Source organism: Fusarium proliferatum (assembly GCF_900067095.1).
Source record: "Fusarium proliferatum ET1 genome assembly, contig: FPRO_scaffold003, whole genome shotgun sequence".
Taxonomy (NCBI): Eukaryota; Fungi; Ascomycota; class Sordariomycetes; order Hypocreales; family Nectriaceae; genus Fusarium; species Fusarium proliferatum.
Window position 1 is genome coordinate 854,995 of NW_022194792.1, and position 24,842 is coordinate 879,836.

The 24,842-nt window shown below is 47.5% G+C and overlaps 10 protein-coding genes and 4 non-coding genes across 14 annotated transcripts; 5 read left to right on the forward strand and 9 right to left on the reverse strand.

The window, feature by feature from the left end:
• Nucleotides 1-260: 260 nt before the first annotated feature.
• FPRO_06868 (uncharacterized protein) lies at nt 261-1,739 on the reverse strand (the record flags this gene model as incomplete). The annotated part of the gene is made up of 2 exons (XM_031228171.1): nt 261-1,225; nt 1,538-1,739. 2 exons carry the CDS (start codon nt 1,737-1,739, stop codon nt 261-263), a joined length of 1,167 nt encoding a protein of 388 aa, XP_031078534.1.
• Nucleotides 1,740-3,655: 1,916 nt separating this feature from the next.
• On the forward strand, nt 3,656-5,232 carry FPRO_06867 (uncharacterized protein; the record flags this gene model as incomplete). The annotated part of the gene is made up of 6 exons (XM_031228172.1): nt 3,656-3,994; nt 4,044-4,259; nt 4,315-4,573; nt 4,623-4,738; nt 4,791-5,004; nt 5,051-5,232. The coding sequence occupies 6 exons, from the start codon at nt 3,656-3,658 to the stop codon at nt 5,230-5,232; spliced, it is 1,326 nt and encodes a 441-aa protein (XP_031078535.1).
• Nucleotides 5,233-5,539: 307 nt separating this feature from the next.
• FPRO_06866 (putative amino acid transporters) lies at nt 5,540-7,258 on the reverse strand (the record flags this gene model as incomplete). The annotated part of the gene is made up of 1 exon (XM_031228174.1): nt 5,540-7,258. The coding sequence occupies one exon, from the start codon at nt 7,256-7,258 to the stop codon at nt 5,540-5,542; it is 1,719 nt and encodes a 572-aa protein (XP_031078536.1).
• Nucleotides 7,259-8,453: 1,195 nt separating this feature from the next.
• Nucleotides 8,454-8,536, forward strand: tRNA. Its single transcript is given in 2 exon segments — nt 8,454-8,489; nt 8,501-8,536. It is a non-coding gene; the product is annotated as a tRNA-Thr (tRNA).
• Nucleotides 8,537-8,773: 237 nt separating this feature from the next.
• FPRO_06865 (uncharacterized protein) lies at nt 8,774-9,607 on the reverse strand (the record flags this gene model as incomplete). Its single annotated transcript, XM_031228175.1, has 1 exon — nt 8,774-9,607. One exon carries the CDS (start codon nt 9,605-9,607, stop codon nt 8,774-8,776), a length of 834 nt encoding a protein of 277 aa, XP_031078537.1.
• Nucleotides 9,608-9,942: 335 nt separating this feature from the next.
• FPRO_06864 (uncharacterized protein) lies at nt 9,943-10,677 on the reverse strand (the record flags this gene model as incomplete). Its single annotated transcript, XM_031228176.1, has 1 exon — nt 9,943-10,677. The coding sequence occupies one exon, from the start codon at nt 10,675-10,677 to the stop codon at nt 9,943-9,945; it is 735 nt and encodes a 244-aa protein (XP_031078538.1).
• Nucleotides 10,678-11,578: 901 nt separating this feature from the next.
• FPRO_06863 (uncharacterized protein) lies at nt 11,579-13,282 on the reverse strand (the record flags this gene model as incomplete). The annotated part of the gene is made up of 3 exons (XM_031228177.1): nt 11,579-11,747; nt 11,795-11,863; nt 11,913-13,282. The coding sequence occupies 3 exons, from the start codon at nt 13,280-13,282 to the stop codon at nt 11,579-11,581; spliced, it is 1,608 nt and encodes a 535-aa protein (XP_031078539.1).
• Nucleotides 13,283-13,845: 563 nt separating this feature from the next.
• On the reverse strand, nt 13,846-14,971 carry FPRO_06862 (uncharacterized protein; the record flags this gene model as incomplete). Its single annotated transcript, XM_031228178.1, has 2 exons — nt 13,846-14,761; nt 14,820-14,971. The coding sequence occupies 2 exons, from the start codon at nt 14,969-14,971 to the stop codon at nt 13,846-13,848; spliced, it is 1,068 nt and encodes a 355-aa protein (XP_031078540.1).
• Nucleotides 14,972-17,801: 2,830 nt separating this feature from the next.
• On the forward strand, nt 17,802-19,828 carry FPRO_06861 (uncharacterized protein; the record flags this gene model as incomplete). The annotated part of the gene is made up of 2 exons (XM_031228179.1): nt 17,802-18,358; nt 18,409-19,828. 2 exons carry the CDS (start codon nt 17,802-17,804, stop codon nt 19,826-19,828), a joined length of 1,977 nt encoding a protein of 658 aa, XP_031078541.1.
• Nucleotides 19,829-20,134: 306 nt separating this feature from the next.
• tRNA lies at nt 20,135-20,243 on the reverse strand. The gene is made up of 2 exons: nt 20,208-20,243; nt 20,135-20,170 (listed from the first exon to the last, which is right to left on the reverse strand). It is a non-coding gene; the product is annotated as a tRNA-Trp (tRNA).
• Nucleotides 20,244-20,616: 373 nt separating this feature from the next.
• Nucleotides 20,617-20,689, reverse strand: tRNA. The gene has a single exon. It is a non-coding gene; the product is annotated as a tRNA-Cys (tRNA).
• Nucleotides 20,690-21,111: 422 nt separating this feature from the next.
• FPRO_06860 (uncharacterized protein) lies at nt 21,112-21,677 on the forward strand (the record flags this gene model as incomplete). The annotated part of the gene is made up of 2 exons (XM_031228180.1): nt 21,112-21,133; nt 21,175-21,677. 2 exons carry the CDS (start codon nt 21,112-21,114, stop codon nt 21,675-21,677), a joined length of 525 nt encoding a protein of 174 aa, XP_031078542.1.
• Nucleotides 21,678-22,618: 941 nt separating this feature from the next.
• tRNA lies at nt 22,619-22,690 on the forward strand. The gene has a single exon. It is a non-coding gene; the product is annotated as a tRNA-Thr (tRNA).
• A 213-nt stretch (nt 22,691-22,903) lies between these two features.
• Nucleotides 22,904-24,359, reverse strand: FPRO_06859 (uncharacterized protein; the record flags this gene model as incomplete). Its single annotated transcript, XM_031228181.1, has 2 exons — nt 22,904-23,888; nt 23,941-24,359. 2 exons carry the CDS (start codon nt 24,357-24,359, stop codon nt 22,904-22,906), a joined length of 1,404 nt encoding a protein of 467 aa, XP_031078543.1.
• Between the last annotated feature and the right edge of the window lie 483 nt (nt 24,360-24,842).

Consider the following 24,842-nt stretch of genomic DNA (forward strand, 5'->3'; position numbering starts at 1 on the left):
TGTCAGGAATCAAAAGGACCCTGACTGAAATTGGATCTACTGCTAAAGATTGAGCCTTTACTGCGTAGGGAGAATACGGTGTATAGTTAGGCTAAAAATCAATTAAGTAAAAAAAGGAATATAATTAATTAAAATCCCATATCTATATATAGTAATATAAGACATAGATACTAGTAATACAATAATAAAAATTATTATTATTGTATGTTATTATAACTACGGGATGATTGCGACCTATAAGGTTAACCTTTAGGTTGCAGTTAATCTATAAAGAATGACTCAGGAAATCCTGTAGGACCCTCTCCTGGTTGATATACTCCCGGTGAGATTGACTGCGATACTTTAGTTATTGTTGCTGGCGATACTGATAGTGATGATTTTGGTGCTGGATATACCAGAGGTGGTGATTGTGGTGCTGGATATACCAGTGGTGGTGATTTTGGTGCTGTTGTTGGCTCTGGACCCGGCGCTTGTGCAGGAGTGTAAAGTGGCGGTCGAAACGGAGGGGGAGGGTAAATTGTCTGTAGGGAAACGGGGACGGGATAGTAGACTGTCTTGGGAGCGGCTTCTGGCTGGTACTCTGGCTCCTGGTGCTGCTGTGTTGGCTTAGGGTTTGGTTGTTCCTTTGTCGCACTTTCGAACTCGATCTCCCGATCACTTCGGTCAATTTCCCAATGAAGCATGTTCTTGCCGTTGTTCCCATCCCAGCATTTCATCTTTCCCTTGCCAGCCATACGCGCCACACCCTTGATATCCTGCTTGAATTTGTTGTAGGCCCCAACTACGGCGTCCCCGACATCCTTCGTCCCCAGAATAACAATACGCCCGGGTTCCTTTCGGACTGAGAACCTCATATTGGCACCCATGTTGGTGCCCCCGATCAGAATATCGGTGCTGTAGTAAGAGTCCGTAGCTCCAATTCTCCAGCCACCCTTATGTTTCACAGTCCAGTCAATAAGGGCATCAGCTCCGTTCGCGAATGGCGAGCGATTGTTTGTTTTCTTTTTGAAGTCTGATTTTGCGCATGTATCCGTGTGGTCATCAAATTCGAACCTGTTGGGCATTCTGTCTTTCGCGTATGCTTGCTCCTCCCAGCTTCGCTTCCCCAAATCGGAGACGTCATCTGCACTCTTTTCGTCATCCTTGACATCAGGGTCGAATGAGTTATGGACCCAGATAGAGTATTCACTGCCATTAGAGTGCTTTAGGATGGAGTGTTTGTACACTAAAAACGCTCAGGGTCAGTCAAGGCTCATGTACGGTTGATTGATACTTAAAGCTTATGACATCTTAACGAGAAATATCAAGCCAATGTAATTAGCTTTATCTTTTGGAAGGTAATATGTATATAGCCTTAATAAAGATAAGTCTCAATTAAAATCAGAATAGTATGCTTTTTTGATCACTTGATCGGTAAGCTTATTAGCAGTATACCCACTGATAAAGTCACACGTGGCGCAAATAAACAGAGTCAAAAGCACATTAAGCCCCCTCAAAGAGGGGAAGCTCATGTACGGCTCGTCTCGGTATGACTTACTCTTGTTGAGATCTACGCCATGTTGATCAGCTTCTTCGATGTCTCGAGCGGTCAGCGGAACATCACGCTTGACACGAACATGTGACACGAAAGTGTTGTTTCGGGTGGCGATGTTGCTTTGTTCATGTGTGTCTTGGGTGGGAAGGCCATCGATGAGAGTCGCTGGCGCCAACACGGCGATGAACAAGTTGAGAAGATGCATGGTTGAGTTGGTATGAGAGATTGCTGGAAGAGGAAGGTGAATTGAAAAACTTTTTGGAGAAGGGAAATCTGGCTTAATTTATATCTGCAAGAAAAGCTTCTGGGGAAAAGCTTATATTGGAGAAAATAATATCCTTTTCTCATTTATCACATGTGCTTGTAGCCTAAAGGTTAACCTTATAGGCCCGTAGCCAACTAGAATCTCAACCAGACATTGTTGATTGATAGTTCAAGCTTATGATATCCCAACGAGACATATCAAGCCATCAACCAGACCTTGTGGACATCGTTGCTCGTGGAAACGCAAAGTATGCGGTCTTCCGCTGCGATGATGCTCGCCACTTAGCCTCATAGACCATTGAAAGATCCCGCATCCAAATCTCACAAGAGTCACGACGCTGGAGCCATCTTCAAGATCACATGAAGGTCCTGGATGAGCTTATCTCTGATAACATGACGAGGTAGGCCTAACGAGCAGCAATGAATAAATCATTCGCAGCAATGATCCAAGCATACGATTCTTGCACACAGACAAAAGATGCCAACGAGAAGGCTGCAGCAGCTAATAGTACAGCTATCCCTGGGCAGCTCGCAAAGATCGCCACAGTCTCTGTGCCTTGCACCGTAGCGGCATCTATTCTGTCCATTAACAATGAGTTATCAGCTAGCTAGACTCTTTTTAATATCTATTAGTACGTCGCTATGCTACCTACCATTGCATTGTTGCGTTGGGTCGTGCAGAAGGATGTCCAGGTTTGGAGGGATAGGCTGGTTAAGGAGGCGAAAAGTGAGAGGGGTGAGAAGGATGTCGAGAGTAGCAGAAACAATGGTTGTTACTCGGGGTGGAACTAGACTAGACTTGTTCTCAGGATTGGAACCGTATAACATGACAGTCTATGACTTTATTTAGTGCTCACCTCTAACTACATACTGAGAGCAAGAGTGTTGAGCATGGCGCCAGGACTTGTTATTGGTGGAAGACTGTTTCACATCCGGATAGATGAAAGAGGCTTCTGCCGAATATCAACGAAGATGGGCAGTTCTTCTTTTCTCCTCGGGTTTAGGTAGCAAGAAAATATCAGATCTTGATATAGGGTGTCCAAATTAAATCAGCAAAAGGTATCCTAAATTTTCGACGTACTTACCCAAGTCTTTTTGTCGCTTAGAATCGATATCCTGGGTTTTAGTTCCTCCAGTAGCCAGGGTCTTACGAGTTTCCACTTCTATCTCCAAAGCATAACAGTGTACGGAAATTGCCGTCATCCTGTCCAATAATGTGCCACTGCTGAACTGTGAAGGTCCAAAGGACAGACTTTTGGCGTCGGACCGATAATTTCAGACTTTGTTTCAGAAACAGGTTGGCGAATATCACTTTCTAGAAGCAGTGTCTTCAGTCCCGGGGCTTCCAGATATGCATTGATCACATATTGAACCACGACCAGTCTCAGATCAAAGTAGGCGGATTGATGTTAGTTGAGGATCTAACTACTTTGGAAAGCAACTTGTCTACCAGCTATAGCCTCAATATAGGAACAGTGGATTGACCCGTTTCGATCGATATTAAGGAGAAACCTTAAATTCTGCCAGAGGATCTTCGCAGTCCAACCAGATCGGAGGCAGGGATCTTGTCAAAAACTGTAAATGCGCTTCCAAGCGTCGACTCCAAGTGAACGCTGACGACTTCAGCTAGGATAGCCTCAAAACTCTACTTCCCATAGTGGTCGGCAAATCTATTCCTGGATCTCATGAGTCTAGAACTCGACCAGTTTATGCGTTTGCAATGGATTCGAGATCTGATATCGGCAGTTGCTGATCAGAAGATCTATATAACACCATCAGGATGTCTTCTCAATTAACAACTACAACATATTCATTTCACATTCACTCCTTACCATACGCTCTTTACTTAATATCAACATGAAATTCACTCTTTTCAAGTTCATAGGCCTAGCCCTAGTCACTTCAGCTGCTACATCTCCGGTGGCGGACTACGAGTTGGTAGCGAGAGATGCAAGTCTCGAGCCAAGTTTGGACTCATCAACCATTGAGGGCCGAGCTGTTGGTGGCTCTTCCAACTACCTTATCTACCCAAAAGCCAATGCAGTCAAGAAAGATATCGAAGCATTCACCAAAAGCCTTCAGTCGCAGGCCGGCAAGACTAAACTGGACACTCTCACCAATATGAACGGCAAGCTTCTAGCTTGGTACGCCACACTGAGCGCAAGCCAGGTTGCTGCTATTAACAAAAACAGTATTGTAAGTACAGTATCACTAATCAGAGGTCAACATTAACGGGGTAAACAAGATCGGATCAGTTGCTCCTGATGCACCACTGAAGAGCCCGGCGAAGCCATCCGGCATTACCAAACGTGCTTTCAAGACCGACAAGAAGGCTCAGCCTGAGCTTCAGATGTTCTCCACTGCTCCGGGAAAAAAGCCTTCTGGCTACACTTATGATGAGAAAGCCGGCCAAGGCGTCACTATCTATGTCCTGGATGAAGGCTTCAACCTCAGACACAAGGTAAGCCGCCGCCAGCTTGACTATGTGATTACACGACTGACTAGCTTCGACACAGGAATTCACTTCATCTCCTGGCAGGAAAAGGTGGATCTTCTCCAGGGGCGTCTCCGGTGAGAATGACCCCGACGGCCACGGCTCCTGCTGCGCATCCAAGGCACTTGGCAGCACGGTTGGAGTTGCGCCGAGAGCGGATCTTGTTGCTGTCAAGCTCCAGTTAACTTCTTGGTCCATGCTCAAGGCCTGGCAGGCAGTCATCTTGGATGTTCAGCAAAATAGACTGCAAGGAAAGGCTGTTGTAAGCTACTCAAAAGCTAGTAAGTTCCCGGCATACACTCAAGGCTGCGCTCACTGCTAATATGATAGCGATTGCTTGGCGTATCGATCGTGGAGAATCGTATTTCGGAGTCGTCCTGTTGAGTCTCTTGAAGAACTTGGAGGCTCTTGATGTTGTTGTCGTCAGCTCTTCGGGAAATGAGGGCGTAAGTTCATGGGCAGTATGCTAACCGTGATTTGTACACTAACAATGGTCAGAGTAATATTGATGTCCACTCATACCCATCGCTTTTCGCCGACCGAACTCCTATCATTGTTACTGGAGCTGTCGATAACGAAGGGAAACTTGCTTTCTTCTCCCAAGGCGGTCCTCTCGTGACGACCACTGCACCTGGAGTCGCCGTCAAGTGCGCTGCTATGAGCGGCACATCAGCTTACCAGGCCGGCGAAGAGCCAACTGGAACATCATTCTGTAAGTTATCATCCTCTATCGGCTAGGGCTCGACTGACATTCATAGCTACACCCGCCGTTGCTGGATTGGCAGCCTACTTCCTATCGCTTGACTCCTTGAGACCTCGACTTCAAGTCCGTGGCTCAGTTGCGAGGAACGTCAAGGTACTTATTCAGGAGCATCACTACGAACGTGTCAAACGTGGACCCAAGGTTGCATGGAACGCGCACACTCTCCTAAGAAACTGATCAATCTATGTACATTTCTACGACTAGTGGCACATAAGGTAAGTTGAGAGACAGTTTCAGTCGTTGTATGGAGTTCTCCAATGGAGTTTAAGCTCGGCCGGCTGCTGTTTGGTTGCTATCACGGTAGAAGAGAAATATTTTACTTCCTCATACTTAAATGCAGCGCTCGAGTATGTCCTGTGCTGGTGTAGAAGCTCCAGTAAACTTAGTTCAAATTTATCATAAGCATCGGTCTAAACTTTTCGTACATCCAGAGCACTACTACAAAACAAACGACCGCCATTTTTCATAACTTATAACGAGGCTCTCAAGCAATCCAGAACCATATACGCTCAAGCCAGTTTCTTGGTTGGACAATCGGCCAAGTGTGTTCCAGGCGATCAATCTCTGCTTTGCCAGACCAAATATCCATCTCAGAGTACTTGACATACTTAGAATTCTTGATCCACTTGTATCCGAAGATCAACACAAGAAAAATGGGAATGTTGATGTATGGGGGCAGGAATGTCTTTGCGCTGAAACGCCCTGGGAAGAAGGCATCGAAGCCGTTGAATACTGCGACGATGGTACAGAAGCAGAAGGAGAAGTAGGCCAGGAATGGTTGGAAAGGTGATTTAAATGGCAGAGTATTCCGGTCGATACCATGGTGGCTGAGGCAGTAGTAGAAGCGGAGGTAAGTGAAGGAGACACTCGCCCAAATGATGAGCGCTCCGACACCGCTGAGGTTGCTTAACCAGAAAAAGACCTCGGAGCCGCTATTGCTAACGTTGAGATACACGAGTAGCCCAAAGATAGTGGTGACACCAACACAGAGATACGGAACACCGAATCTTTCCCAGGTCAGAATGCGAGGTGCTTTACCATCGAGCGCAGCGGCATAAAGTACTCGCGTGGCGGCGTAGAAGAGAGAATTGCCGGAAGACCAAGCCGATGTAAGGATGACTGCGTTGATGATTGATGGAAGAATCTTGATGCCGCTATTGCGGATGGCAATGACGAAAGGACTTTGGGCGGCGCCGGGAGCAGACTTGTTGATGGCGTTGAGAAGGTTGGGGTCTTTGGATGAGACGCAAAGACCAACGAGGAAGATAGATAGGACATAGAAGATGGCGATTCTCCAAAAGACACGACGTATGGCCTTGGGAATGTTGCGGCGAGGGTTCTCAGTTTCGCCGGATGCCATGACAACCATTTCGCTACCACCGTAGGAGAACGTCGCAGTGATGAAGACCTTGACAAAGGCGAGGAATCGACCGAGAGCACCATCTTTGAGGTACTCATTCATGGGACCGGGATGATGCCAATAGCGGAAGCCGATTGCCTCTCCACTTGGACCACCGCCGACAGTGATGATGAACATGAGGATGATAAGACCGACGATAGTCAATAACTTGATAGCTCCGAAGACAAACTCGGCTTCTCCGTATATACGAACAGGCAGGCAGTTGAGAATGACCATGGTGAAGTAGAAGAGTGTGATCAATGCGACTTGGGGGATGTTATGATGCCAGTAATTGACGATGACCGCCGAGACAGTGACCTCAATCGGAACACCAATAGCAAATTGGTACCAATAGTTCCAAGCCAGGGCAAAACCAAGAGCAGGGTCAACGAAGCGGGCTGCAAAGATAGGGACGGGGCCGGGGATGGGTAGCCATGATGCCATCTCACCAACACTATTCAACACACAGTAGATGTTGAAGCCCGTGATAGTGTACGCCAAAAATGCCGAGAGGGGTCCAGCAAGTGACAGAACCTGACCACTACCAACAAAAAGGCCCGTGCCAATAGCACCAGACAAAGCAAGGAACTGGACATGCCTAGACTTGAGCCTGCGGTTCAAAGTACCGACATTTCGGTTCTCGTAATCGTTAGACTTAGCATCGACGTTGTTGGTCGCCAGTGTTGGTTCGATGGTGGGCGACTCCCTGCCAGCTTCTATATCGGGGTTTTTCTTGTCGATATCCATGTTCTGCAGCAGTGGTCGTAGCTCCCCTGGCGATGCGTGAGATGAGGGAGGAGACATCGTGGAAAGAGGAGGATCTGAGGTATTAAGCATATAAAAAGCCTCTCTCTACTCGTCATTCGCACTGAGAAAGCTCCGTGGGCAGGCTTTCCCAGGGATGCAAAATTGGTGCTTGAGCCGGTGATGATGGCGAGTGCTCCCCACGCTATGACAAACGGTTGTGAGGGTTGATGCATGGGTTAGTCCAATGGATGGCGATGGACCTGCAAGAATTTTCATGTTTGTGCAGATGCATTTTTGGCGATGAGTTGATTATCACCCGATAATAATTGATTAACATGTACCCACCTAGATTACGTGCTAACGTGTTAGTGCTCTAATAGCAAGATCTGCAGACTAAACGACCCTTGGATGCGGGCCCATGACCTAAAAGGGAAGCTCGTCTCTCGGAGCCAATGATGGATGAACCGAGCCGTGATAACCGGCTTGGCAACTGATCCGAGGTCGGTGATGCACTGATTGATAAGATGACGAGGCAAGGATCTCGCGGAAGATGCGTATCAATCTGCAGAGATCGAGCCATTGTTCCGCGGTGGGCTCCACTGTCTGCCGAAGGTGTTGCTTGTGATTTTAATGGCTCAAGCTCTCGATCTAGATGATGCATGGCGACGAGGGTTCGCTCGAGAGTCATCTCAGAAAAAAATCTATATCGTGAAAAATAACAGATAGTCATTTGTAAGATGTTATCTAATTGGAACACAGATCTTTTGTGTCAATGCATTGGGTCGAGAACCGAATCGCATTGCCGCGTAGTTAGCCGTTGCAGTCCTCACTACCCTATGCCTATAAAGACAGCACTTGCGTTTATGCTACAGCGCCGTCATAAGCACACGTGTTATAATACATAGATAAACAAATTGTCTATAAGTTCATAAAGGCCAGTCTATACATCTATTGAACAGTTTTCACGTTTTTGCTTGCCAGTATCCAACGTACATTGAGGAAAAGATGTTGCTGTCTGACCGTCACTAAACTCTACACAAACATGACCTAGCTACAGTTTACGTTGTAGTCGCCAAGGTTTAAATAAGAATGATATTGAGCAAAACGACGTCTACATAGAATAATTCTTATCCCTTCACTTCAAGCAACTTAGAATAAAAACAATGAATCTTGAGTGTGAATTACGCTGCATGCCGTAGAATCGCGTCCATGAGGCGTGCCAGCGGAGGGGGATCTCAACCAATAACACAAAGCCCCGTTGGCTCAGTGGTAAAGCGTATCACTAGTAAACTACCACAAATGATAAGATCACTGGTTCGATTCCAGTACGGGGCAAGTTATTGAACTTTCATTTTTGTCTTTGGAGTAACTAAAACGTGTCAATCCATATTTGTCTCTAGGACGCATAGCTTACCTACCCTTTTGTCATTGTCAGCGATTTGGTTTCTTTTTATGGAATCTGAAGCAGCTACCTTTGCGATTCACAACAAACACAAGTCGTTCAAATTGGTATGACCTATAATACAAATAAAAGACATGCAGACACAACTCCCAAAACCCATGTTGTCATAATTAAGCCTTCGCCAATGCGCCATCCACAATCTGCCAGGTATGATCTCTCACTTTCCGGATCTGCTCCTCACTCCAAGCCGGCTTCTCGAAAACCTTGCCCTTCCGACTCACAAATGCGTAATTCTTGTCCTTGATCTTGACGGCTTCATCCACGCCGTTCAGCATGTACTCAGCACAGGTGTCAGGCGAAACACCCGCGAGAGAAGCTAGACCAATTGACGGGAGACGCATATACCAAGGGAGCCCGTGCATGATGTTCGTATTGACAAGACCTGGTAGCGCATGAATGAAATGTCGATTCTTTCCCTCAGCTTTTTGCTCAGCTGCGTAGTTCTGGATCATGGCGTCTGTCATAGACAAACAGTGAGCCGCTGCGTTTCCGAGGCTGAAGTTGTTCTTGAGATCAAGATCATCCCAATTGAGTTTATCAGGACTTCCACCGGTGCTATCAAGCACAATCAAAACCTTGGCGTCATCTGTCAGAGATGGGAGAAGTTCGCGAATGAGAAGTTGTCGTCCGTAGTAATGAAGCGCCATCTTGCGATCGATGCCTTCAGGCGTCTCTGTTCTTCCAGCGGTTGTGAGAATGCCCTGCGAGACAACGAGGGTACTGAACAGATCTTTCGATGCCTTCAGTTCATCGGTGTAAGTTTTGATGGCGCGCATCGAAGACGCGTCTAATTGTTTGAACTGGATGTTTGAGTGGGGAATGTTCTTTGGCTCGGTGCGACCGCTGATGATGACGGTGGATGAGGGGGAGTTGGCGGCGAGGCGACAGGCGATGCCGTAGCCGATACCGCCTGTTCCGCCGACGACGAGAGACTTTGCTGCCATGATGTTTATGTTTGAGATGATTGAGGTGATTGATTGAAGGATGAATGCGTCGTGGGCCGTGTTTTTATGTAACTAACTGGCTGACGCCATGTCATGTCTGGTGATAACAATTTCGGAGTTTATGCTTTTACGCTAAACTCCGGATTTATCTGCACCTCCGCTCCGCAGCCAAGCACAGGCCACTCCGCAGAACCAATCATCACGTATTTTCATGAGAGAACAGTGTCCATTTTCGTATACCGTACAGATAGAGTTACGGCTTGAAATAAGCGTGTCTGTTATCCACTTACCCAGTCACCATTATGTCCTTGCGATACATTGCTCGTCATCATATTTCACGCTCCAAGCCCAGTTCCCGGTGCATCTTCAGGACTCATCTTAATAGGCATCTTCAACCAACCCTTCTTATCAGCCTCTAAAATCGCCTTCAACCAAGCATTCGCCATCTTCTCATAACCATCATCATTCGGATGTTTGGAATCGCCAAGATCTTCCTTTTTGATATCGATAGGCACCTCAAGAATATGCTTTCCCTTCTTTTGCCTTGCTGAGATAAGTGACCGTACTTGTGGATTGAATTTATCTGTGTTTGCTTGCATCTTCTTATCGTTGGCCCAAATCACTGGTGCGAGACAGATGGTGACATCTGGTGCGACTTTGAAGATCCCGTCGACGATATCTGCGAGAATGGATGCTGCGATATCGAGATCTTTTCCTTGGTCCATGTTGTTTGTGCCGGCGTGGATGAGAACGACGTTAGGACGAGCCTGGATTGGCTTTTGCCAGTAGCCATTGATGTCGGCTAGCATTTTCCCACTATGACCCTCGTGGTGTCCATCTACCATGTTGCCGTTCTTCAGTGTACCAACCATGTTGACTTTGACGCCTTGCTTTAAAATCTTTTGTCGCAATGGGAGACGGTATCCAACTAAGCCTGTTGAGCCAGTACCTTTTGTGATGGAGTCGCCTAATGGCAGAACTCGGATGTTGGGAAGAGCAACGGCCGGTGAAATGGACGTTGCCATAAGCACCGCCAAAAAGGTAAGTGTATTCCAAATCGCAGAATGCATTTCGAATAAGGCTGAAGTCAGCTGGGTTCCGAGATGGTGTTGAGATGTTGACTGCACGATAGAGCCTCGGGAACCCAGAAAGTGGCGTCGAATGAGAACATTAGCCAAATAAATAGCCTCGCCAACAATTGCCATCTCTCTCCCTTGACATCATCTTAACAACTCTCATAAGAATCATAATGCAGGTCGGAACGCTATTTGATGCAAGTAAGATCTCGTGGTATAAGCTCATTGGTGTCTTTTTATTCCGGCAGACATTAATGCCGGTGACCAGCGCAGAGTGTGCCACCAATGCATCCCATTCCATGACGCCTGCTGCATTATACGAGAGTCGTTATCTTGGCTCGCTTAGAGATTCACACGGGAATGGCGGATTGAGGGCCTTGCAGCTTTTCTGACAGGGATCATGATTGGGGAAGCTTACTTTGTATGCTTGATGACGAAACGATTGATCCCGTGGACAATAGCGCTTGATGCTAAGTGCAATACTATGACACTGATATAAGTTGAGGGGTAGGTCATGAGCTTGTCCGGATTCATCACGGAGTACTGCTTGTGTTGAGTTTTGTTTCTGATCATCGCTGTTGAGTTATTCCCATTGCTATCCCCAACCTCCCCATATTTGATCACCAACTGCAACTGTGCCGCATGAGCTAACATGTATCGTGACTTAGTTCTGCCTACCTTTGACTACCTCCTTTGCCCATGTTATAAGCGATCAACGATTTAATCCTGAAGGATATACTGGAAAGCCACCAACCTGAGAGATATTGAGATATTATATCGTATACTGTTGATGATCAAAGCGAATGGTGCTTATCGGGGTCGAAGCAAGGTGACTCTGCTAGGGGCTATCAATATTCATTCTAATCGTCATTTATGATGGCTTTCGCCAGCCCGATTACGCTCTCTCTACTCGCGAAACAGTGGGTTCTTTATCGGCATCATCTCCATCATCAAGCATATCGTCCATCTTTGACTGGTTATTATGAAACTTGCTAGTAGCCGCCGCTGCATCGCCTTTTCTTCCTGTGTCAAAGAGGACGGACACCTCCTCAATTGTCATATTTCTGAGATTGTCAGCGGCATTCAAGGGCAACAGTAAATAGGAACATACCTTGTCTCTGGGAAGAAGAATAGGATAAGAACAAGATACATAGCGATGACCGCAATATAAACGATGTAGCTATCTCAGGTTAGCAAGGCTTATATAGGCACGTTCTCAAATGACTTACTATTTCCATGCAATCGCCTCAAGTGCAACAGGATTAACCCATTGATTGAAAGCCAGCGCAACACTCTGAACACTTAATTCGATACTCAGACCCTTCAATCTCAGATTATACGGCAGGATCTCAGCGCCATAAGCAAACGGTAGTGGCGACCAACTGATGCAATAGAAAGTTTTGAAGAGGTACATCATCGGCACCACAGCAATACCGACGCCACGTGATGGGTTCTCGGCAAAGGAGCCGCTGAGGCCAGTGATGATTGTATAAGCGACACACATGCCAGCCGTGCCTGTGATCCAAAGCGTGCGTCTACCAAGGCGTTCAGCACTCATGGCTCCTGCATAAGCCCACATAAGAGACCAGATTGCCATGCCGCCGTTGATGCCCGCGATCGCGCTGGATGAAGTGATGCCAACGAGCTTGAGGGCTGGTGACAAGTAATAAGCGATGATGCCATTGCCAACCCAGTTGGAACCTGTGCCCATGGTCACAAGAACAAGGAGTCGGCGTCGGTTACCTGGAGTCTTGAGAAAGTCGCTGTATTTGGAGTTGTTGCTCTCTTTCTCCAACTGTAAAGCTTGGCAGATTTCGTCGAACTCGTATCGAACTAACTCGTCGTTGAGATCGCCGTTGGCATGTTCGTCGGCAAGAACTTTGAGGGCTTCTTCGGATCGGTCGTGGTCGATGAGCCATCGAGGGCTTTCCGGCACGAAGAGTAGATGAACAAGGACAACGGCTGGGGCAAAGGCTTGGAACAGACAGGGTGCTCGCCATCTCCACTCGGTATCTGGCCAAGACAGTGTGCCATAGCAAAACCACGCAGCAACGATCTGGCCGACATAATAGTTGCTGTAATACGCCGTCGCAACATATGGTCTCAGACGAGGATGCGCCAGTTCCTGAAGCAGTGCAATACCGGTGATCTTTCCGAAAGGTCCAGCTGCACCAATAATGACTCTTCCACCAATAAATGTTCCGATATTCTTCGCAAAAGCGTTAAGGAATGCACCGAGGATCAACAGCACTGAACCAACAGCCAAACACCACTTTCTTCCCCAAAGTCCATTGATCCACGACGCTGCGAAGGGAGTGATGATCGCTGGGAGAAACAGACTGGCCGAGATCAGACCTAGAGTGTTTCCAGATGGATAGTTGAAGTATTCTTCCCATTGGGGGATCGCCTGGAGACCATTCATGAGGGAGGCGTCGAAGCCAAGGTAGAAGACCGCAAAGTAGAAGCCGACGCAGTGCCAGACATTCTTACGCAGACCGGAGTCCTTGTACCACGTTGGATCTGTGTTGTTTTTGAGATGAGCATAGTGTAAGGTTCTAGTGGCCTTTGGCCTGAAGAACTCGGTCACTTTGTTGAACATCTTTAAAAGCTCACCTATGAAAGAGCTATGACCAAATGAAGTGCGACTTGATGATAAGTTCTCAGTCACTTATATATCCTCGTAACCGAACCCATCGCATTGGATCGAAGCTCTTGTCTCTGCGGGGTAGACCTGGGGTAAACCTGGGGTAGCGGATAACCATGCCCATGGGCTGATCCTTTCTTGACAGGGCTACAAGCTCGGTTATAGTGGTTGATCCGCCAGTCGGATGGATGACCGATTTATCGAACGGAAGTCCAGGTTGCTAGACGGGTTGATGTCCGGGCAGGAAGGCTGTATGCTTCCGGGAATACGCCCACCGCCACTCCCTTAAGTCCACAATAGTCTCGACAGCAGTGGTTCGAGGCCTATCTAAAGATTTGTATTAGAATGCCTTGTGGTGTCTGTCATCCTAGACAGATGAACTCCGATGGCATTGGTCAGTTGATTCGGATTTGCGTGTTCAGACAGTTGCATAAAGGGCAAGGAATCAATCTCAATGGTATATGAACAATGACAATCAAGAAACGTATTATTGTGATGATTGTAATATTTAAACAAGCTTACGAAGAAGCCTGCTCAAAGGCCTTACGGTTCACTGCCGTAGTCGGCTCGCCACAAAACTCCCCATTCTCATCCACTACCCTTAGAATATTTTCCATGGCCATTAGCTCGAAATTAATTCTAGTCGTAATAGCAGCTCCTCCGTTATGGCAAGTTAGCGTGACGTTATCCATAGCTGCAAGTTCTTTTGAGACTTGAGGTTCGTGGTAATGAACATCTAGGCCCGCAGCCGAGATCTTACCACTCTTGAGGGCTTCAATCAACGCATTTTCATTAACGATCTGCCCTCGAGCTGTGTTCACTAGTCTCGCGCCATCTTTCATGGCGGCAAATGCTTCTTTGTTGATGAGATCTTGAGTAAGAGCGTTGAGCGGGGTATGTAGGGTAATGCAATCAGCGATGCCCAGTAGCTCGTGGAGAGATGAATGATATGTCGCTTGAAGTTCCTCCTCCACTTCTGGCGGCGAGCGAACCACATCATAATAGTGAATCTTCATGCCCAGAGCCAAACCTGCTTTACGGGCAACCAGTTTGCTGATGTTACCAAGACCAACAATACCGAGGACATGACCTCGAGGGTTGTAAGAAATGGTTGCGATCAGTTTGTGCATCCTTTGGAACTCCGCTGGATCACAAGTACGCGCACCGCGCTGTGAAAGCCAGAAGTTTCGGAATACCGATAGGATCATGAACAGAGCAGTATCGGATACGGCTTCATCACTGGCGCCGGCACCATTGGCGTACCAGATGCGGCGGTGACCGAGGGCATCGACATCAGCCCAGTTGAAACCAGCACCAGCTGACGCAAATATCCGTACTGAGGGTGGCAGAAGGGATATGAGTTCTTCATCCCATTGGCCCATCTCACCACCAGTTTGGAAATGTGGACGATATATCGCCGAGAACTGGCCATATCTGTCAAGTTATTAGCATTTCTTCAAACAGTGGGCCACGAGCGTTCTGCAAGACTCACTTGTTCTCTTTTAATGCCTTGATGAATGATTCTCTATCAGGTTCTTCGTTCGCGACAACGTCAAATCGCTTGGTAAAGACATTGTTGTAAAAGTCGTGATTATACTTGATGTCTTCGCCAATGCGGAGAACAATAGGCTTCCTTGATGCCATCACGAGATGTCAAGCAAAGTCTTCGTTTGTTACAACGATTTAGACAGTAGCTCGATCTTTTGTTTTGGGGTCAAAATTAAGTAGCGGCTTTTTATCACGGACCTTCTCTGTCCACTTCGACATGATTTATGCCAAGCATGCCTCATGTGCAGTTATTCTCCCTCGACCAATGGGTTTGCTGATCCCAACACGGTAATGTCACCGAGGTTGTCGTAAGCCCGCGATAAATCCGTTAGCATGAGGGGGAACTCCACGAACGGTCTGCACTTCTGCACACCGAGCACACGCATTCTTGGCGTTATCCGAAATATCCTCACTGATGTTCTTCTGAACGTGGGATTGATCTCACAATTGATAGAAATCAGGACTGATGATGTGATTTTGATAGCATAAAGGCAGGCTGCAGCTGTCACTTTGCGACTGTGAAAACAGTTGAACGAATTATTGTGCCGATACCCGAGCCCACGACTCGTGCTTCGGAAAAGGGTCAGTTGTTGACGAGCGTTGACGAGCGGAGATGTTGAGAATGTGACTTGAACGGCCAATAGGCATGAAGACCGGAAAGTCGACGGATGGCCCCCGAGTAGGATCCTTGTCTGTTTCCGACGGGATTGTATTCTCATTCGTTGTTGTTATTCGCATATGGTACATAGTAATTGCAGCCCAGCAATCGCTATCCCGCTCTGAAAAGGCAAAAAAGAAAGAGGAGAATACTGCCTCGGAAACGAGTTTTTATTGATCACCAGCTTGAGAGAATAATAGCGGAACCAGGAAGAAGTGGTAGGAAATTTCGTGCAGATTTGATGCTGGAAACCTTTGTCCATTCCCCCGCTACATTCTACTGAGTACTGCCCCAGTACGGAATAGATTGAGCGTATACCCAGGGTATCATTTGTCTAGAATATCGATTCGGAGGTTAATGGCGAATGAGTGTGAAAATAACAAAGACGAATTAAATAGATTTCAGTTGACTATACTTTGTCAGGCGGTTATGCTATTCTTCTATAGGGTATACTCTGCTGAATTATGATGATGAAGCCATAGGCTTATAAAACATGCGATATTGAGCTATTAATATACTCAAAACGTGCTACCCCGGAACCCCTTTTACCATGGATCCGATATTAACTTCATGCATATTTTATACTGGGCCCTCATATTGGTTTGAGGAGCACGATCTTTTGTGCCAAATTAATTCTGTGTTAATGGTTCTCAACTCTCATCATCATTCGAGTTGCCAACGTCATACCACCTGGCATCGAAGGTAGCCGATATCAAAAAGAGCATAAGAATCGTGTTGTTCTTATTATATGAGTAAGAAATTACCCGTTTGCGCGTTAGGACTCGATCACTGGGGAGATGCTGTTCGTTTCTTGTTCGTCGAAAACAAGACTTGGTCAACCCTTATTGACTGAATCAATTTCGGGATGCTATTTCTTAGAAGTTCTACATGTGATGGTCTTTTTTGGAGGTTACCCGAAATCACGGGACATGTAGCTTATGCCTTGAAATAGGTAGATCCGCTGAGTGGCGTTCATTCCAGAACCAAGTGGCTGGTCCCCTTCTGGCGTTATCTATCGAATCGCGGTCATTATATCTTACGAACTGTCAAATGCGCCCTACAGCGCCAACATGTGAATTCTGATGAGAAATGATATTGTCCAAGACATGCATGGAGTCTTAGAAGCCCCGACTATACACATGACTCGCTCAGGCGGCACACCTTTATTCCCCGACATTTGGCTCCCGAGGAACCCACGCGGCAGAGGGTTCGGCAACGGGGAAGAGTCCGGAAGGCCCTCAAAAACTGGATTTCCTCTTCGCAAGACCAACTCTTCAGGCTTAGTGGTCCTTGCGCCAAGGAGGATCGGCGTTACGGCATTTGGTAGTACGGTTCCGGATCCTCAGCGCATAAGCCGGGGGTTTACAACAGGCTGACCGATCCTATCATTCCATCATATGACATGTAAGTCTCCGAATATGAAATCAACCATCTCGAAAAAACCGGATGAACGGTTACGCACGCACAGATGATTTATCGCACGTGAACTGCTGCGTTTATCACAATGCATGGTGATTCTTCAGAGAAGGGATCGGCAGTCTGTGCTTTGCAATCACTGGTGATCAGTGGAACGACGCGGAACGACCCCAGGCTCTTAGCCCGAGTGATATATGCAAGCTGAACGAGACGGGCTCTGCCGCTGCATAAGGCTTGTGACTAGGCAATTTAATTCGACGTGCCAAGGTCGAACTGCAACATGAATCCTTGTTATTGCTCAAAAACGTTGCTTGCATAGCTTCTAGTGGACTCCTCGCCCACTTTGTTGAAACTCTAAAGGACCGGATAACAAGCTTAGTTTGACCAAAACGTGTTCCATTCCCCATTAGTACCCTTTATTCTCGACTATCTTTAACTATTGTGAATCTATTGCAGTGCACTGCCTGTCGTGGCAGCTTCCTGACCCTCCTTTTACGCATTGACATGACAAATAACCCTGGTCCATCACCGCATATCCCAGGGCCCTGAGCTGAGACATTTATCTCGTCTTCTTATCACCGCTGACTCAGAAACCCTCCGAATTTATTCAGATCCTTCACTTTAGTTGACTAGTAGCGTCAACGCCGCGGGTCAGCACGGACTTTGGTACCAAAAATGATTGCGGGACGGTGTAACGTCCGCGGTGATATGACATTGGGCTACTAGGTAAATGCTTGATGTTTTTGACAGGCAGCTAGTGAACCCTAGTAGGAGTAGATATAAGAGTAGCATCAATCCCTCCTCATGTCTGAGATCTGCACACAAACCTTCTTGTCCAGATCGTCTGTCATCATGCGCTGCAACGTCTTGTCACCTTCACTCTTGGCGCTCAGCCTTTCGACCAGTGTCACTGCTCGTCCCGAGGTTCCTTTCATCAGTACACTTCTCGACCCCTTGCAACACATCGTCAAGTCTGCTTATGCTGGTGATGGACTCAAGGTTGGACATCTTGGCGAGCTCGGTGGCATTCCGGGTGTCGACGCCGAATACGACTATGTTGTCGTAGGAGGAGGCACAGCGGGAAACACCATTGGCTACAGACTTGCAAAAGCTGGTTACAGTGTCGCTATTGTTGAAGCTGGCCCTTTCCTCGAGATTTCCAAGCCTATTCTTGCGACATCGCCTGGTGGAGTGACGGCCGGCAGTGGTGCTAGTCTTCTCGACTCTAACCCTCTTCGCGATTGGAGATTCACGACTACAGCGCAAACAGGCGCTGACAATCGCGAAATTCACTATGCTCGTGGAAAAGTTCTTGGTGGCTCATCTCAACTTAACTTTCTGGTATATCACCGACCAACGAACGGTACCATGGCCAGGTGGGCCGAGGACGTCGGAGATGATAGCTATACGTGAGTAACAACCCGAACAAGTAGTCAGAATATCACTAACAATGGAACAGATGGGAGGAAATGCTGCCTCACTTCCAGAAGAGTCCCTCATTCACACCACCAGACAATGAGAAGCGCAACGTGACAACCGACTACGACGCTTCCGCATTCTCTAAAGAGAAGGGCCCTCTCCAAATCAGCTACGCCAACTATGTCCCCTCCTGGGCTGTTCTCGTGGAAAAGGGACTCAAGTCCCTTGGATTCAAGGGTATCGATGGTTTCAGCAGCGGTAGTCTTCTCGGCTACTCATACACCACAACAACAGTTCAACCCAAGACCGCTACCCGCAGTGCTTCCGACGACTTTGTCAAGACTGCTCGAAGTGAGAAGCTCAAGACTCTCAAGGTGTATACTGAGAGTCTTGCCAAGAAGGTGACCTTCGATGATGCCAAGAAGGCTACTGGTGTTGAGGTCAGCTCTGTTGGTATTGACTACACTCTCAAGGCTAAGAAGGAGGTCATCGTCAGCAGTGGAGCTTTCCAGTCACCTCAGGTTCTCATGGTATCTGGTATTGGACCCAAGCAGCACCTGGAAGAGCTTGACATTCCTGTAGTTGCGGACCTTCCTGGAGTTGGTCAGAATCTCTGGGATCACGTTCTCTTCGGACCCTCGTTTGAAGTACAAGGTCTTGAAGACACTCTCAGCGCGGCCATCAACAACGACACTATTTTCCAAGGCGCGCTTGATGCCTATGCTCAGCAGCAAGCCGGTCCTCTGACATCCAACCAGGTCGAGCTCTTGGGTTGGGAGAAGGCTCCTGAGAAGTACCGATCCAAGTTCTCCAATGAGACTCTCAGAGATCTTGCGACATTCCCTGATGACTGGCCTGAGATGGAGATCATTCCTCTTAACGTCTACTCCGAGGACTGGTCGTTCCCTATCCTGCAGCAGCCCACCGATGGAAAGAAGTACACCAGTCTTAACGGCGCTTTGGTCGCACCTCTATCCCGTGGCAATATCACCCTTCGAACGAACTCGACTACCGACGCTCCTCTTATCAACCCTAACTTCCTCACCAAGAAGGCCGACCAAGAGGTTGCCGTCGCGCTATTCCGCCGTCTTCGAGAAATCGCCAAGTCCACTCCTCTGAAGGACACTGTTCTCAAGGAGGTGTACCCTGGAGAGGAGCACGAGTCAGATGAGCAGATCCTCGCTGTTCTTCGTGACACTCTCATGACTGTTTGGCACGCAGCTTGCACTTGCAAGATGGGCAAGAAGGGTGATGACATGGCTGTCCTTGATTCCAAGGCCCGTGTGTATGGTGTCAAGGGACTGCGAGTTGTTGATGCCTCTGCTTTCCCTGTTCTCATCCCAGGTCACCCTGTCGGTACAGTGTATGCGCTGGCTGAGAAGATTGCTCATGATATCATTACGGAAGAGAAGAGTGAGGGTTCCGCATACAACGTTGATATTGACTTGGAGGTTTCTTGAAGCATTCTTTAACTATTTCTTTAATTCTTTATTAGACTTGCCTTATTCTTTTTAGACGTACATAGACACATTCACTTGGAAACCCTGAACGTGAATTAAAGCAATTTCTTTTAATCATTTATTAAGACCCAGCCCATCTCCATTGTGGCTGATTGGATTCTTTCTCTGCATCGATCCTTGATCGACACACAACATACTACACCATTCATTACATGTCTCCTCAACTGACAAAGCCCTCATCCGCAAAGTGTTGGTGGAGTTAGTGGAGCCTTGCCCTGATACGAAAAAAGTGCGCATGGCCAAAAATGAGGGACACCAGATTTGAACTGATAACCTTTAGGAGTCACGATTTCTTCAGGAGGAATTTGAAGATCCATCGCTGGAATCTAACGCGCTACCGTTGCGCCAGCCCCCCAATGTCGGTTGTTGAGCGGGTTCTCAATTGTGATCATGCATCCCTAAGTCAACGAGCGAATTAGCGTCATGATCCTGGTCACCATTCGCATCTAGGAGCTTTACAAGATCGGTTGGATGATAGGAAATTATTATATTTTTAACTAAAAGATAATATAAGTTGTTAGACTCCGGTAAATTGGTCACGAGGTGTCTGGCTTACCACCTTGCAAGTTAGAGACCCTATTTTACACTCAACCTTGTCAGCAGATCTGATAAAGTGCCCCTGTTCTCAACACAGACTCAGATATAGAATGACCACGATTTCAAGGCAAAAAATGAAGAGAGGCTCAGAACTGGGGTCAATTGCTCAACCTTGCAAAAATACGAACATTAGGACCGAGCGTGGATCGAACACGCGACCTAGGGATCTGCAATCCCTCGCTCATACCACTGAGCTATCGATCCTTGTAATCGTCGACTGTTCGGTTTCGAAATTAGCTCTTATCTTATAATTCTCCCAATCACACAAGAGACAAGGCCGAGGAGCTTCCCAGACATAGATGTCAAGTCAAAATCATTTAACTGCAACTTCGTCAAGGTACCAATCAAGATGGAAGCAAATATATAACACAGAAGTCTTGTTTGACAATTCTCTCTGCTGATTTAAGCTTCACGAAGCTGCGGCTGAGACTTGTGACTGAGCTTAAATCAGCAAAGAACTACAGCAGAGAATTACTTCAACCCAGTATTGAGATAGTATTTCAAATCGACAACCTGGTTGAACGGAAGAGCTGTGGCTCTCAGATGCCGTCAAGTTCTGCGAGAGCACGGTATTCACGACGTTGAAGTCGAGATCAAGGAGTCCAGAATCACGCAGTGCTGCTCGAATGATCAAGATCAAACAGAGTGGTAAGACTCATAACCTCAAACTCAAATTTTGCTAACCACAGATAGTGAACTATCGACCGCAAAACTCAGCCCTGACATTCCCATTCTTCAAGAAGAGGGCTACAGAAGGGACAGTATCCAGCTCTCTGAGTTCCTGGGTACCAAGATTGCCTCCTCTCGAAACCCAACACGCGAGGGCACCAAAGGTCTTTACCTACGCATCCGAAACACCGAAACCGTGGTTACTTTGACCTGCCGACATGTCATTTTGGGACCAGAGGAAGAGAACATCGATGTTTGTCACGACGCTCATAACAGTCGAGACATCATCCAGCCTGGGAACAAGACGTACCAAGACACGACATATTTCCTCCGTAACCAAATCTGTCAGACCCAGTCAGCGATCAATCTTGGCGAGTCCTCCATACCAGTCCCCGAACGACGGATCGAATATCTTCGTGGCTCCAAGGCCAGAAAGAAAGTAGCCTGCAGCGACTTGAACCTTTCGAGTCAATGGAATCACGAACTCTCGGACACGTCCTACTTTCACCAAAGTTCGGGTTAAGCTGTTCTTCGCCGGCTCGCTTCCGCGGCTGGGTTCTCATGGAGCTAGATCAGAAGAAGCACCAGACGCTGGTGAAGAAGCTGGAAAACAAGGTACCCACCAAGCTTGCCGCAGTCCTTACTCATCCTCAATTCATGTCCGAGCGGCATTCAGAATAGGAAAGAGAGCGAAGATATAGCATGCTCCCCGGGATTCATTCATTCACACAGACTGGTGTCATGTCAGAAGCCGAAATGAGATGCCCTGACTTTGAATTCGTCGTGCCAGGAAAGACTGTTGTTGATGAGGATTTCATGCGAGTATGCATGTATGGTAGCGCAAGCGGAGCAAGCCACGGTGTCACCAATACAGCCAGGTCCGTCGTCCGAAGGTTCGTTGATGGCCTTCTGGTGGTTTCCGAGGAATGGTGTATCCTGGGCTCTATTCGGCACGGGGCCAGGAAGAATTTCTCTACTCAGGGAGATTCGGGTGCTAGTATCATGGGAGATGATGGCCGTGTCGCGGCAATTCTGACTTGTGGTGCCTAGGGAGGTAACCGAGGAATCCATCATATCTTGTATGCGACGCCCATCGAGTGGCTGCTGGAGGAGATTTGAGGCCATGGATATGATGTATAGTGGATGGGCAAACAAGACACCACCTGAACATCTCATTACCGTCTAGAAACTGAAAATCGATTGCGGCTCTACTAGATAATGAAGATTGTACTGGATATCATTCCGTTATAGGCCATTCTGGTGGAGTAAACACGATGGGTAGCGAGGGAGTGAGTGGCAGATACGGAAAGATTCGCTTGCGAGTTCACAAAGCGTCTATTGAGCGGAAGCTATGAGAAAAGAACATGGACATGTTACATGTTGGCCATTAATGGGGATACTGCTTAGCAAAGCCAATTGAACATTATGCCAAATTGATTGTGCCGTTGATAACTAAAGTGAGCCGCCTCTATAGCTCAGTGGTAGAGCGTTGCACTTGTAATGCAAAGGTCCATCGTTCAATCCGGTGTGGAGGCACGCGAAATACTTTTTGTCAGCTCGATGAAAGTTGTATTTCTTCGAGATGCCTGTTTTAATTTTTAAATGGTTTAATCGCTCAACTATAATTACTTTTTAATCGCACTGCAGTGGATGAGATCTAGATCCTAAGAAGCTGGTGATAGACGGAGCACGACACTTATCACCGATGATGACACGACTTCAATTTCTGACATTGCTGTCCCACAATAACTAACACGTCCCCGCTGCGTTCAAAGCGTATTCCATAATCGCCGGCTCTTGTTTCACCTTGGGCAGATACGTAACAAGAGTAATACCCGCAATGACAATCGAGTTCTCAGTGATCAAAAGATCTTCCAGTCCAAGGCCAGGTGCCAGAGATGAAGCGCAGATTGCTCCCAAGTCCAACCTGGAGATCTTTCCAGGACCGTCATGTATGAGCGCGTCTTTGGCCAGAGCGAAACTAAGAGGGTTTATAAGCATGCTCTCATGCGTATAAAATGAACCGCCTGGCTTTCCAGCGCAAACTTTCTGAACTTCAGCATTTGTGACGCCGACGCTTCTTTCGTCAAGGAGGTAAGCTGAGGCCCCAGTGCCCTCTTGCGGCTGGACTATTTCGTCCAAGAAGCTGGAGTAAAGACTTGTCGTCGGTACATATCCCGAGTCACCACCGTCGGAACGAAGAGTCTTTATGAAATTGCTACCAGCTTCTTGTTGAACAACAGACGGGTCGTTGGTAATTCCCGACACGTCGACAAAGTTGGCTAGGATAGTGCCCTTGTAATCTGCGCTGATGGCGACGTGATCGGCCGTGACTTTGCGAGTCGATGGCCAGTACTTGAATGCCCATTGAGTATTGATGTTGCCCTGTGACCAACCGATGATGGCAACGCTTCGCTTCGAGAGGGAAGCGATGTAGTTGAGCGCGTACGCAGCGTACTCGGCATTAATTTGCGCATCGTCAAGAAGAAGTCCAGGCACATTGACCCATACGGGATCAGCCCAGTCAACACCGGTAAGCAATGGGATGAAGCTGCCCCGAAATGCGGTCCACCCAGTAGATCCGGTACCAGGAAACAAAATCACAGGCAGCTTTTTGCCGTAGGTAAAAGTGTCTGGGATGTAGATGGCAGACCTAAGCTTGTCCTCGCTGACTGTATAAGGCGCATCGCAGCTTGCCGCCTTTGGGTAGATGCTCTTGGGCGGATCAGGGTTTCTGCATCATGTTAGACGAACACGCTGGTAATAAAGGGCTTTCCCTGGCATACTTGTTGTCATTTCCGTTTTCTGCGGAGCCAAGACCTTGGGCATAACTCAGTAGATCATCTGTTGACCCAGAGACGATACCGTTTGCTATCAGTCGCGCGCTGTACTCGACGATGTTATCCGGTTCTGACTTTGCGACTCTTTCAGTGATAGATGAGGCGTCGGCAACGCTCTTTGGCTTTTTGGTAGGCTTCAGCTTCTGCAGTGTATCAAGTGTTTTCCCCCTGTCTCCTTTGCTCAAGGCGTCGCTGAGTTCATCGAGCAGTCCGCTGACAGTCACAGCCAGCGCATTATTGACGCCATTAAAAAGACCACTCAGAGCTTGGCGTTTCGCAATAAGAGACGCTCCATCTGGAGTGAATGGTGCTGCAAGTCCGACGCCGGTCAATCCCAAAGGTACGAGCAGTGCCGAGAAGCGCATTGCCGTTGATTAGAAGGAGATCAAAGCAAGATATGAAGATAATGGTCAATTGACTGGTGAAGGATGTGCCCAGCTTACAGTAAATAATTAGGAAATCCCTTTTGCGGGGAGATCTCCACCCATTACGAGAAGATACAACAGGTTACACACGCAATTAAACTCAACCCGCAATTGAGGTTACCTTCTTCCGGCCTTACCGCTTGTGCTCGGCCTTATACGCTTTGATCTATGACGCAGGAACCCACAATTCATGTGACTACCCTCAGCACACCCTCTCATCTCCATGTTATTCACGAGATGATCGCCATCTTCTGATTGTTGAGGAGTCGGGATCGACAGTGGCTTCGGCTTGCCCCTGTTGGCTGGCTTAAGTGGTGCGCGCTCGGTCCTTGGAACTATTGAACTCTATTAAGTCAAGTGCCTCGGCATGGGCATTTCACTCCGCAGCGGCAGTTGAGTTCTGTAGTAGGATTGCATAGCTAG